Here is a 14,308-nt window from a genome sequence, read left to right as displayed (position 1 = left end):
GTGATTGGTAGTATTATTATCTGATGGATTTTAAGGGCTGGGTTTTGTACCATATATAGAACAACATATAAATATTGCAATTCTTGTTGAGGTGCATTCGAATAGATTCTCTTTCTCTCCATTCATCTCGTTATATCTTCAAGCTCACCTAACCTTGTTAGAGCAAGTTAATATAATAGATATTTAAATGGTAAATCAACCAAGAAGCCATCAATGTCTATCAGAAGAGTTGGTAGAATCACATGAGAAATTATGGAGGAACATATATGTTGGCAACGCATTAAAAAAGTTAAAGTGTTACTCAACTAAATTACCTCTCTAAAACATTAATATCAGTAAATTTTGAATTAGAAGAGCAAAGAAATCTGAGTTTTCAAACTTGGATGTCTTACATCTCATAGTTGCAACTAATACACAAGCATTTACAGAGAAATCTGCTTCTACCTAGTAATTTACACCCACATTTATCCTACTAATTACACCATAAACATAGCTTCCCCATAGTGTTCACCATAGACAGGCAATTTAAGTCTATATTGATAAAGCAAGAGAAGTAGTCCCTTGTGCTATCGGTAATCTAGCTGATGAAACATTCTCATGTAAAGATAGTAACAAACGATGTCCAAATCATAAGGTTGAAGTCCTGGATCTAACTTGAGAGTACGTTGGGAACTATGCTTCAGGATATGTTTTCAATAATCTTAAACCAACAACTCTTAACTACTTATATTCAATTCGACCTTCTTTTCTACCATGCAAATGACGTGGAACTACCTCTTCTGGGTCACCACTCTCTTCATTGGAAATTCTAGTCATAATTCTTAAAGGGTGAGCCTCCGTGTTGAACACCCATTCATCCAGGGAAATGACTGATGAAGGCGAAAACAACAGATAGAGATACTTGAGTGTTTCTGAAAGGAAGTAGCTCTGCATCATATTATCTTTGGTGCCAGTAGTCACCTAAGGATTTACTCAGTTATGTTTAGCAATGCACAATGTATTTGCATTGAAGAAAATTAAAGAAAAAAGATTATGAATATGATCAAGTAACATGCATAAGCTTATACTGAAGCAGTTTTTGAATTTCTTACATCTTTGAGTCCAACATATCCTGTCTCCATCCGAGAATTGTTTTCAAATGCTTGGAAAATATCCCAACCCCATTCTTGGTATGTTTTGTTTCCAGTGAAACGCCAGAGGTAGAATAATGACTCAATTGTTTCAGGCCTTTGGATATTCCACGAGGTACCAACAGTCATATCCTACAGTTTTTCATAACCTTAGAACACAACATCTTAGGGAATTTGACAAACAATGTCAGAATTAAAGGTTCAAACCTCTCCATTGCGAAAGTAATAATTCTCTCCAGCCAATTTAGTTGGTGTTGATTGGTAAAAATTGTAACAAGTCCATACAAGCTACGCGACAAGATGAATTGGAAATCAGTACAAGTGTGAAGGAAAAATGGCAGTTCAAACCAATATATTTTAAGCATAAATTAGTAATTATTGTCACGATAAAGCTTATTAATCCTTTCAGAAAAATTATTTCATATTCAGTCAAACTGAAACCTTGGATGTTTGTGATTTGGTTTGAAAGAGAACATACAAATACAACTAATGTTCTGAATAATGTTTCCAATTCCAAGGGAAGATGCAAGAAAAAGTGTGATGTTGATTTTCAGAAAAAGTTTTTAAGAGAATAAGTACTCTGGTATTATATTTCTAGGAAGAAAAAAGCAGGGTCACCTCCTCTGCAAGTGAAATATATTTTTCTGCTTCTCCAGGGCCAGAGTTTGAAGATCCCAAAGCCAACATTCCAGGAACAAAACAAGCTAATTCATCCATCTGAAAAGGAGACGAAATCAGATATTGTTTTAATGGCATACTCATCTAAGACTAAAATAGATTTCTTTTTCAAATAACACCTTATCATAGACTGCATTTCCAAGCCTCTCGGATATGTATACAAAAGACGAAGGTGTTGACTTTTTAATCAAGCTTTCAAGGCCTATCATTGATTTGTCCCACATTTCCCTGATCCACCATTAGCTTACACGTTTAACATATGGTTCTATATATGTCTCTTAACTCAAAATCTGAACTTTCATATTAAAGTAGTGTTGAGAAGAGTCTGCTAAATGTGTGCTTTGTAAAATATGTATTATGGATGAGAGGTATTTCATAATACTTTTGGCTTCTTTCAAAAGCTCATGATAACAAAATATGTAAATGGTGAACAGTTTCTTACAGAGGTAATAAAATTATTTAATTTTCCAACATTTAAAGCTCATTACCTGTAAAATGTCACAACTTCAGTTTTATTTCCCTGTACCCAGGCCTTGAGTAGGTACTCATAAAAGCTGCAACATATACATGGGTAACCTTGTTAAGCATGTGAACAATGAAGTGATTGAAAAATGTCAAGCACTGTATAGCCTAGTTTACAACATTTGTTTTTGACATACTATCAAATTAATAATACTACCTATCAAGTGAAGATAAACAATGTGTAGGGTTGAGAAATTAATTTCTTCATTGTGTTCCTTCTAAATGTCACACATCTCTTATAGTAGGTTAACATATTAAGAATCATTATGCAACATTTCAAAATAATTAATCAATAACTCAAGTTTGTTCCACATTCCCAAAAAACATAGCACATGAATGAATAAGGGCAACTCATAAAGATTGTTTTATTATATATATCAAGAGTTCGACAAAAACTCACATAAATGAGTTAGCAAATTACAATATTACAACAATAATGATGTTAGCAAATTTTATAGGTATCATTACCTGTCACCCATGGCACCAAATGTAATTGATCCACCTGTTTTAGTTCCAGTAAGTGGATTAAGGTATATAGGAAGTAAGCCATCATCCGGAAAATTTTCATGAAGCTCCTTAATCACCTTTTCTGCCTGAAATTATGAAAATATTATTGTGAAATTCTTGAAATCAACATGCTTAGTAACTTTTAGTAATGTTGTGTGGGTTTGGATTAACATTTACTAATAAAAAATGTTTAGTAATATGAAGAAAAAGACAGATAAAGTTCACAATTTGTATTGCCAAAAAATAGTTAAAAACACATAAAAGTAGTAGAATGTCACATTTTCTTGGTACTTAGGGTCTTTTGTCCTTTGAGAGAGAGCAATAAATTCGAGTTGTTCGGAACCAGAATCCGCAAGAATACTGCTTCCCTAGTAATAAATAACGACCAATCAAGAACATAAAACAATCTACAATAAATCACAATATGTAACAATGAGATGGAATTAGTCGCAAATAAGATTTGATATCTTTTAATTAAATATCTGTAAGAAAACACACTGTATGATATGTTGTGTTACCAAATGCCATATGAGAGTTCTATAGAAAGACTGTAAATTTTCAACACCAAAATAAATGACACTGATAAGATCATTTAAGCAATCAAAAGATTTCTTACCAATCAATGATGTTGGAGGTGAACATGATCCAAATAATAAAGTCAAACAAAAATTGAAAAAAAAAACCTCAAAGCTGAGAAATTATGAGTAATTAGAAATGATTTTGATAGAAAGCTGAGATTCTGTGTTATGACATTAACTTGAGATAAATAAATGAAGATAATGATGAGAAAACATACCCGCGCCCATGCAGGGTTATTTGTACTGCCAGATGCCAAGTTAATTCTATTATAGGGGATTCCTGAAGGTGTATTCCAAGCAGGCAATAACTTATCTGCAATATCTCTAGCCTTCTCAAGGAAAACATTGTCACCAGAGAGATCATAAGCACTGAGAAGCCCACCCATCACTCTAAACCAAAATGATACATAAGCGAGAGAAAATGAATTAGAAACAAAAAATTGTTGCAATCTACAAAGCTACAACAACTGCTAGGTGGGGGAGGAAATTAGTATTTCAACAAAACTAAGATTGAACCTTCTAATTCAACCTTATGGTTGTCTCGAACACACTAACTTCAATGTTCTTGTCGAAAGACAATGACTCAGCAACCCACCTGCAATATTTATCTCATTAGAAAAACATCTTCAATAAGACATAGTGGGTTGCAAAATCAAATGTACTAGAAATAAAATGCAACTCACTCTCTAGCTCTATTAAATTGATCATCAAGACCCATTATAAATAATGTGTCGAGTGAATCTACTAAAGTTGCCCCTAGACCGCCAAAATTGTCAACACCATTCTTTGATTGTGGCTGTGCAAGGAATAGCAAACTAATTAGTTGCGTAGTTTAAATTTGACTATTCCAAACTGTGTGCTATTATAGCATAATAAAACATAAATGGATTTAGAAAAGAACATGCAGACACATTTTGTTGTTGCTTCTCCTAATGTGTATAGGTGAATTTCAGTTGTAGAAAGAATCTGCATATATATATATATATATTATTGTGTCTTGTAGCGTAAAAATTTCATGTGATCAAAATTTGAATGATGTTTCACTTCTTATTATATGTTTCAATGGCTTATCCAAAAGGGTTGCCTCCACCTCCTTGTGAAAATAATTTCAAAGCTTTGCAATCATAACCTAACCTATTCTATTCTACCTTGTATGGGGAGAGTTTGATTTGCTCTACTATGGAACAAGAGATGGAATAATGTTGTGGTGTGGGTCTGATTAATATCTTAACTTACTGTAGTTGTAATGAGAAATGCGACGGATAATAAGTTTTTACTTGCTACTCTCAGTTATAATCTACTTGTTGATCACTCTGCTAACAAAAACATCTACAATTGTGCAAATGACTAGAATGTCAATTTCTGAAATCAACTTAATGAACCAACTTAACTAGCTAACTTATTTGTTAAAAGTTAAAACAACTCAAATCCCTCCATAAAAAGAGGAAGGTAGAAGAAAAAAAGCAACAAGCATATAAAACTCGTCATATCAAGTAGTGGACTAACTAAAAAGTTAAGAAAATATAATGAAAAACCTTAAGTTCATCCCTTCCCCATGCATACGTTTCATAAGATGTCCAAGCATGAAGCATGGCATCTTTTATTTTATCTCTTCGTTGTGTGCTAATAGGATCATCTTCAACAGAAATATCCTTAGTGAATTTATCGACTTCATCCTTCTTTTCAGTACTTTCTGTCGAGTCTTTCATATGGTCTTTTATATCTTCTAGCTGCAATTTCAAACAACTCAATCCAAGTCAATTACAACAACGAAGGCACAAAAATAATATTTTGAAACTATAACAAACAACCCTATAGATAATAAAAATCTGCACGTCTTACTGAATTCTGCAAGCGTGTAACCTCTTCTTTTAATTTCGAAATGTCATCCTAGCTCCAGAAAAAAAAAAAAAAAGCTTAAAGAACAGTATTTCAAAATACTTAAATCAACGCATTATTATAACAATGATCAAATAGACTATTCAAATTGAAAACATTAACAATGGGTGAGATGAGACCACAATACGAAGCAACATGGTACCCCTCCCATCCATTTCAACACCAGAACTTTTTCTCTAACAAAGCAACAATTAAATGCAACATAAAAAGATGTTTGACATTTATAATGAAAATGGAAATTTGTTGGTTAATGACAATGAAAGAACCTGGTGTCCGGTGGTGAGTGATTTGCGGTCATAGAGTATCCATGTGAGTGAAACGCAGACGATAAGGACCAATGCCAGTCGTTTAGGCCTCTTAATGTAATAACGAGGTTGCAGATACCTCCATGAAGACGTAGACGATGATGAATAAGAAGATTTTTTAGCCATTTCTTTAAGAATCTTGAATGAACCCAGAAGCAAAAGTAAGTATGAGAAAGAGATTAAGTATTAATAGTGTTATTGCATGAGGAAGAATAATAAGAAAGATATTATTTGTAATGGGTGGTGGTGCAATAGCATGCGCAAGTTGTAACCTCAACTTAAAAATCGGACGCAGTAAATGTCGGAGGACTTTTCCTTTTTTTCTAGAACCTCTCTCCTCTCTTCTCCATCTCTCTCTTCATCTTCATCATTCTCAACCTTCACTTAATTCATCTTCTAAATTCAATTCTTAAATTAAACCCATTATTTACCTTTTTATTTTATTTTCTTAGACGATAGATTTAATTACTAAGAAACTTATTATGTCATCTTAATTATCTTTTTGTTATATTTCCAATTACTCACCAAATATGTTATAAGATAGCTTTGTATGTTTTAAACTCAAACACGTCTTTTATAATCCCATTTTTTGCGTTAAGATTATATATCCTCGTGTATTGTTAGTTAGTTGAATTTAGTTGAGTTCTTAGGTTGGTGAACATTCAATGTTTTTTTTAAATATTTATAACTTCATTCAGTCAAACGTTGAATGCGTTAAAAATTTAATACGGTATTTTTGTTTTTGTTCTCATCCAAGACTTTTAGAAATAAATTACAAATAAATACATTTTTGTCTCAATGAAAAGAAACAAGTTAGTTTTTTTCTTTTTGAATAGTATAAATATGCATATTTTTATATTAAAACTTTATTTACTGGTAATATGAATATTGATAGATAAAATTGTCTTTGTAATTAGTTTTTTCTAATTCCTGATAAATTATTAAAAGAAAATCCTTTAATAAAAATTAATTTAAAAAAATAGTTAGTTATTATATTGATTAAGTTATATACTATTTTATAAAAAAAAATTATTAATATTTAGAGTAATTTTTATTATTAATAAAAAATTATAAAGTAGTTTATAAACTCCTACCAATATTTTATAACTATTTTACATTTTAAATTAATTTTAATTAAAATTAAAAATTAATTTAAAATTTAAAATAATTAGTAGCTAAAACATTAATATTATATATCAATTTAGAATCTATTTTATAATTCTTAATTAATAATAGATTTTAGTTAAAAAATTATCTAACTTAGTTAATGTAATGACTAATTATTTTCTCTCTCTAAATTAATTGTAATTAAATGATTTTTTTAGTGAATATTTTAAATACAATAATATAAATAAAAATTAAATTAAAATTAAAAATTAAATTAAAAGTATTTAAATTTGAACGTAAAAATATTTCTATTATTTTAGAGATAATATGATTTATTAGGACTTAAAATAATAACATAATACCAATTAAATTCATTAATAACATTATTTTTATCATTTAAAATAATATATATTTACTTCTACATTAGACTAAATTAATATTTATTTACATAATTAAATTATTTTGTGGGCAAATATTTTTTATATAATTTGTTTTACAAATATAATTCATAACAGGTAAATGTTTTTAATATATAAATTATAGTTTAGACCTATAATTAGTATTTTAAGTTGTAATATGAGGATCAACATGTTGTTAGTCTGACACTGGACTTGTCCCCTTATATTATGGTTATAGAAACTGTAATATAAGGTTCTTTTCAATTAAGATATTTTTGGCTAGTTAAGAAAGTGATGTACAAAATGTTTCTTTATAGAAGAAGAAAATCTGCGTGTGGAAGTAAGGAAGGTAAAAGTTTCATTCTAATTTAATATAAGGTTCTTTTCAATTTATTTATTCTAATTTAATGTATACAAATTGATTTAATTAAATATTGTACTTATGATAAGCATAATTAAATCTGTAAAACTTTTATTTTAAATGTTTGGACTATGTTTACCTATGTCTACTCTTCACTGTTTCTTTCTCTAAATTTAGGGTTTATGATTTAGGGTTCAAATTCGTAATTAGCTTTCGAATTATATAATCCGAAAGTCTTTTTTCAGATGTATGATTAGTTTCCAGATTACATAATTTGAAAGTTTGTTTTGGCTTTCAGATTATGTAATCCGGAAGTCTCTTTTCAAATGCGTGTCCAGATTACATAATCTGAAAACTACTCTGAAAATGACATAAGAATAATAAAAAGATATTTTCATATTTTGTATGGGGTGGCAAAAGAACCTATGGAGTTGCAGGAAGAAAGAGTCTTCTTGTTTTTTTATATAGTTGCTTGGTCATCCTGTACCAAGCTGAAAAGCCCAGTTAGTTAGGAAGTCCATTGAGATGGCCCACTTACCATGGATTTCAACATCACTAAATGTAGAATTTGGGTGGCTGATAAGAAATGATCCTTGTGTTTGAACTATAATAATAATAATATTTAAGGAGCTTTTCTTAATTGTGTTTAAGGAGAATAAATTTGATTAAGGATGACAAACAAATTTTTAAATGTAAATATATTTGAATTTGATTGATAAAGGAATATTCATATTGATTGGATATAGGTATGAATATGATTAATATTTTTTTTTAATTGAGTATAAAGATGATGATGATGCATAGATATTTGTCCGATCTTCGTTTCAAATTTAAATTACTAAATGATTTTTCGTTTATTAGGTAATATAAAAAAGTTATCATCTTTAATTCTTAATAGTTTTGTTTCATTTGAATAATCATTCTTTCATTACATAATTTTTTGTTTTTTTTAATTGTTAGACTTGTTCGATATTTTAATTTCACTCGCATCCTCAATGTATTTTCACTCTCATCTCAACTTCAATCATACATTTTTCTACGCACTTTCATTCAAACGTTGTATTGCATTTTAAAAAATAGAAACTTCACTTTATTAAATCAAATGGTTTATAAGACATGCATATTTGTAGTTGTCATGAAATTTTAATAATATATAATTGTTTACTTTTTTTCTATAATTACTTTATACTTGTGCAATTATTATTTGGTACTCTATTTTGATATTTATGCAATTATAATCCATTCCTTGATATGTTACATATCCTTTTGACATTCAATCCCAATAATATCATGTTTCCTTTGTTGTAATTTTTAGCTTTTTACAACAAGTATTTAATTAATATTTGAGAAAATATAATTACGGGTATGAGTATACTCATTACCTAAAAGGATGAAGTGAGTTAAATTTCATACTCATTAGGTATGAGAACAGGGATTAGTATGAATGTTTATTTCGAGGATGAGCATAGTCAAACTCACATCCATCACAACTTGTTGTTATCTCCATTTGATCCTTGCATTATAAATAATGTAATTGTGAAGTTCATATCAAGAAGACTTTTGAGTTAGTCACCAAAATAAATATGACCCTAAAACCATTTGTGGAGTTTTTTAAGGAGAAACACCAAAAAAATTCAAAACCAATAAATTATAAGTAAATTCATATAAGATATCAAAATATCACCCCTAACCCAAAACCTTAAAATCATGAGTTTGCGTCTCTTTCATTTTATATATTGTTCATACCTAATATGATACTTTCAACTCACACTTCAAGTTCTAATATAATGTGTATGAGTATACGAATTTAACAAATTGAAGCAAGCTTTATATTTTTATCATATTATTGTTATATGTATGTTTTCTATGGACTATTTTTATTGTTTTTTGATTGACTTAGTTGGTGTTGGATTTCAAGTTATCAACGTTGTTCTAAGAATGTTTTATGTTGATTGTATAAATTATATAAATCCAAAAGATATAAAAAGTTTGCACTTTACATGTAGGTTAAGTAACTAACCTAGAAAGTCTACTTAATATGTCATTGGAGAGACGACATAGAAAGTGATATAAGTTTAATAAAAAGAATATAGGCCTAAAGATAACTCTTCTACATTGAACAATGGTGAACTTCTTCTTTTGGACTATCATACTCTTCATTGTCGACCCCTATTGGTTCCTTTTCACAACGAGTTTCAACCATGTTTGGAAATAAAATTTTCTTGTGTCCAAATCCAGAATAATATAACTTTTTGTACATTTTGAAAAAGAGTGCACCACGTCTTGAATGTTGGTCAATTTTTTTACAATTTGTGTGTGTGGATGTGTAACATCAACAATAAAAAATTATGATAGACAAATTTGGTGGTTATTTGTGTAATGACTTATAAGAAGTTAATGATTGGAAAACGAACATAATAGTTGATGTCGTAGGACCAAAAATGAGTTGGCACATGGGTTCCTTTTTAATCATCCTGAAGGAGTTCACATCTCGTATTATGAAAGAATCATTTGAAAGTATGAGTTTAAATAAGAGGTTAGAAATCAATTTGGAAATGGACAAAAGGTTGAAATTAAATTCTATAACATAAAGAATATTATGTATGATAAAGAAAGAAGAAAATTGTAAAGTTTTAGAAATATTTTTTGTGACAAAGTCACTATTAGATAAATTTATTCTAATCGATTTTATTTTGGTATACACTTTAATTCTGTGTTTTTTTCCAGTGGCTTTGAGTATAAGGAGTGGATGGGAGAGAGGGTGAAAGTTTTTTTTTCATTTTTCACACAAATGAAGAGATTTGTGTTGATTTCATGTAGGATTATTGTATTTTATCCAAATACCCTTGTGCATGCGTTTTATTACAATATACAAAATTAAATATTACATAAATTTTTATCTAACAATTTCAAAATTATTTAATTATACTATTAATAGCAACATATAATTATAAATAATAAAATAACAAATATATATAATAATAAATATTATTTCCATAAATTTTAATATATTTAATAAATTTATTTCAATTTAATGCAAAAATATTTTTTTAATATATTTTTAAATTTTTATTAAAAAATACTAGTAATTATGGATAGTATATATTAGAAAAAATGAATTAACACAAAAAAAAATATCGTAATTCATTATTCAAATATTTTTTAATAACAATGATAAATGTGTAAACTTACATTTTAGACCTTTAAAATAATTTCTAAATTCTCTCTCAACTATCACATTACTCACAAATTTCAATAAACCATCATCACAAATCTATTTTATCATCCTTCAATCCAAACAACCTCACATATCCTCACACATCCTGACAAATCCACTATCTCCTCTTCCCACAAATCTCCTTCTCAATCCAAACTTAGAATTAGTGCAGATAGTTTTCTGATTAGTTTCCTTTATTGTTGCTTTTGCCTTATGTCGGCATGAAGTCACTCCATCCCTTATAATCTACAATCTAAGGAGTAGTGTGTGAAAAAATAAATGATAATGCATGCTTATGAGAAAGATCGTGCTTAGTGGCAAAAAAATGAAAAGGAAGCCCAAGTTGGAACTAGCTGGGGATTTTGACCATGATAGGGTTATTTTTTTTGCTTTTTACCAAAATGGGGTCCGTTTAAAAAAAATTACAAATTTAGACAAGTCGTGCCAATTCGGCAAGACTTCATATGCACAAATCGTCCCAATTAGACACGACTTTGTCATGTCATACTGAAGTCGTGCCAACTTGGCACGACTTCTGCCATGTCATACTGAAATCGTGTCAAGTTGGCACGACTTCTGTCACGTCATTTTTTTTTTTTTTTTTAAAAAATTATTGTTTATATATTGGGTAGTAAGTTATGTAATGTTAAAAATTTTGATACATAATTTTCTAAGAGTGTTAGTTTTAAGGAACAAAAAATTAGATAATCATGTTTGGATAATCAGCTTATTCAAACTTTGAGCCATTAACTCTTGAGGACATTGCCATCGGACATGGTTTCCCACTAGCCAAAAAGTATATTTTGATATTTAATGTCTCATGTATGCAAATTTTTTGATATTTTGATATTTAATGGCGTCGGACATGATTCATACACTATCCAATTTTTTGTTCCTTAAAACTAACACTTAGAAAGTTATGTATCAAATTAATTTTTAACATTACATAACTTACTACCCAATATATAAAAAATCAAATTAAAAAAATGATGTGGCAAAAGTTGTGCCAAGTTGACACGACTTCAGTATGACATGACATAAGTCGTGTCAAGTTGGCACGACTTCAGTATGACATGACAAAGTCGTGTCAAATTGGAACGATTTGTGCATATGAAGTCGTGCCGAATTGGCACGACTTGTCTAAATTTGTATTTTTTTTTAAACGGACCCCATTCTAGTAAAAAGCAAAAAAAATAACCCCATCAGGGTCAAAAACCCAACTAGCTGAAGGGGTTAGGTTTTGTATTGAGATTTGACATTATTGGGTTGGTTTTTGTCTATTAGTCCCGAACCATTAGAATGAAAAGTTTGTTGGAGAAGACTAATTAAATGATAAAATTGGATCTTAGTGAGACTAAGCTTTGAACCTTGAGTAAAAACATCATTAGCTTATTTCTCTACATTGTAAGAAGCATCGCCATTGACATTGTTAGTTGAAGAGGCAATGTGAGTCAACAAGAATAACTTGGTGGATAACCATGATTACTACAACACACATCCATTGTGTGGTTCAAATGATAACAACAATCACGATTTTTTGGTGGAGTTGGCTTTGTTTGTGGTACTTCAAGCTCTGTCCATGACAATATTGGAAAATGAGTTAGGCTCATTAGTGAAAAAAAAACAACATCAAGTTGTTGACATTTGTGTTGGATGTTCATGGAAGAAATTTGATTCATGGAGGATAAAGGGTCCATAAAGAGTACTTAAGCTCAAACCATTGCAAAACGGTCATTAAGACCTTTAAAGAACCTAATGATGAAATATTGTGTATGATATTTTTTGATGAAGCATCTACAAGAATTCATAGGTAAAAATTATCAAGTTTTACCCATAAAAATTTTAAGTTGGTAAAGTAATCAATGTTATTTTGGGTGTATTGTTTAAAGGTATAAACTTCTTAAAGTTTTGCTATTTAAAGTATATCACTTCAGGAAAATGTTCACGAACATTTGTCCAAATACTAATAAATTACTCCAAATATCGATAACTTTGTCAAGGTATATCACACTTTAATTTATGGAAGAAAACACTAAATTTAATAACCATAACATGATGAGTGTATTCAAGAAACTCGTTCTATTTTTGGAGTCAAGGTCCATAACAAATTCTCGAGAGTATAAATGATATTTTTTACCAACAAAGATTGAAATAAATGCACATTATATATACAACTTTAATGTGTGGATAAGAATGAAAAAATATTAAAATAAATACAAGAAAATAACCACCATACAACTTAACATATTCTAGAACAGTGTTAGTTATTTACATTATTCAGTTATTTTTGTAATCTATAATTTGTGACATTCTTACATGTATATTATGACCATTTTTATTGTTGCACAATTTTGTTTTTAGAGTAAATTAGACTCTTTGTTCAATTCTAAACAAACAAACTTCAAGAAGAAAGTTAGAATATTAAAAAGAAAAAAAATACATGAAAAATAGAGTGACAACATTTGATATTACTATCTAGTTAATCTTGATGACTCAAATCAACATAGGGTGTGCAAGAATAACAAGTGACTAATGTAGTTATCAAAATGTAACAATAACATTTATGATATGTTCGGATCCATTGATTTACTATTGGTGAAGAGGGAACTACGGGTGTCGAACGTGTTTGGATTCAAGGATAAACGCAGAAAGGCAAGCATGGATTTGCAGGAGCATGTATTGTTCTCATCCCAACTGAGATGCGAAGAAAGCAAGAGAATACGGAAAACACAACTCATCAATACACCAAATACATATTTACCCTTACAAATAAATATTAATATAATTATATAAATATTAAGTAACTCATATTTTTTTTAAACATTTCTTCAACGGTCTGAAAATAATTTATAAAATTTTAATTAACTCAAATCTACGCAAAAAATACTTGATATTTCATTATTCAAATTTTCTTGAAAACAATGCTAAATTTGTAAACTAACATTTTACTCTTTTATAAAAATTAAAAATCTCTTAGCAATCATCACACCACTCACAAACTCCAATAAATTTTCCTCACACATCTACCTTAACTAATATACTCAAATTCAAGCACACTCACTTTCTTCACATTTTTCTCTCAAATCCCCACACATCCACTCTCTCAAATCCTCACAAATTCTATTCTCAATCACCTCATCCAAACACCCTTAATACTAAGAAACATTCCAACTAAACTAGATCAATTTTACGACCACATATAATTATTATGGAGGACTAGATTGTTTATGGTTTGATATTTTAAACTACTATATGCAGAATTTATTAATTTATATTTTAATTGCACATTTTAAAAATAGTTTCTTATATTACCTATGAAGACGATAAGATTAACATTTTTTATCTAATATTTTTTTTCTACGTATTCTTTTCCTCTATTTCTTTTAAACCAAGAAAAAAGTTAGCGAAATAATTTCGATACATATTATATCAAATATTATGTTATAAATAATTTTATATAAAAAACTAAAATGTAACTTTTTCATATTTTCATAATTATTTATATTAAATTTGATTAAAATTAAGCATAAATAATATCATAATCTATTTATTTATACTATAATGATTTAAATCTATATAAAAGATGTATCTTACAATTTGATATTA

At 28.9% G+C, this 14,308-nt stretch overlaps 1 protein-coding gene across 1 annotated transcript; it reads right to left on the bottom strand.

The window, feature by feature from the left end:
• Positions 1–271: 271 nt before the first annotated feature.
• Positions 272–5,823, bottom strand: LOC137805888 (mannosyl-oligosaccharide 1,2-alpha-mannosidase MNS1-like). The gene is made up of 14 exons (XM_068605776.1): positions 5,581–5,823; positions 5,258–5,305; positions 4,951–5,145; positions 4,099–4,211; positions 3,945–4,010; positions 3,634–3,805; positions 3,116–3,205; positions 2,799–2,923; positions 2,297–2,362; positions 1,928–2,036; positions 1,749–1,847; positions 1,338–1,418; positions 1,092–1,262; positions 272–960 (listed from the first exon to the last, which is right to left on the bottom strand). Exons 1-14 carry the CDS (start codon positions 5,743–5,745, stop codon positions 721–723), a joined length of 1,740 nt encoding a protein of 579 aa, XP_068461877.1. The 5' UTR covers positions 5,746–5,823; the 3' UTR covers positions 272–720.
• Positions 5,824–14,308: the final 8,485 nt, after the last annotated feature.

Source organism: Phaseolus vulgaris, chromosome 3 (genome assembly GCF_000499845.2).
Source record: "Phaseolus vulgaris cultivar G19833 chromosome 3, P. vulgaris v2.0, whole genome shotgun sequence".
NCBI classification, from domain to species: domain Eukaryota; kingdom Viridiplantae; phylum Streptophyta; class Magnoliopsida; order Fabales; family Fabaceae; genus Phaseolus; species Phaseolus vulgaris.
This window is presented reverse-complemented; position numbering and strand designations above follow the sequence as displayed.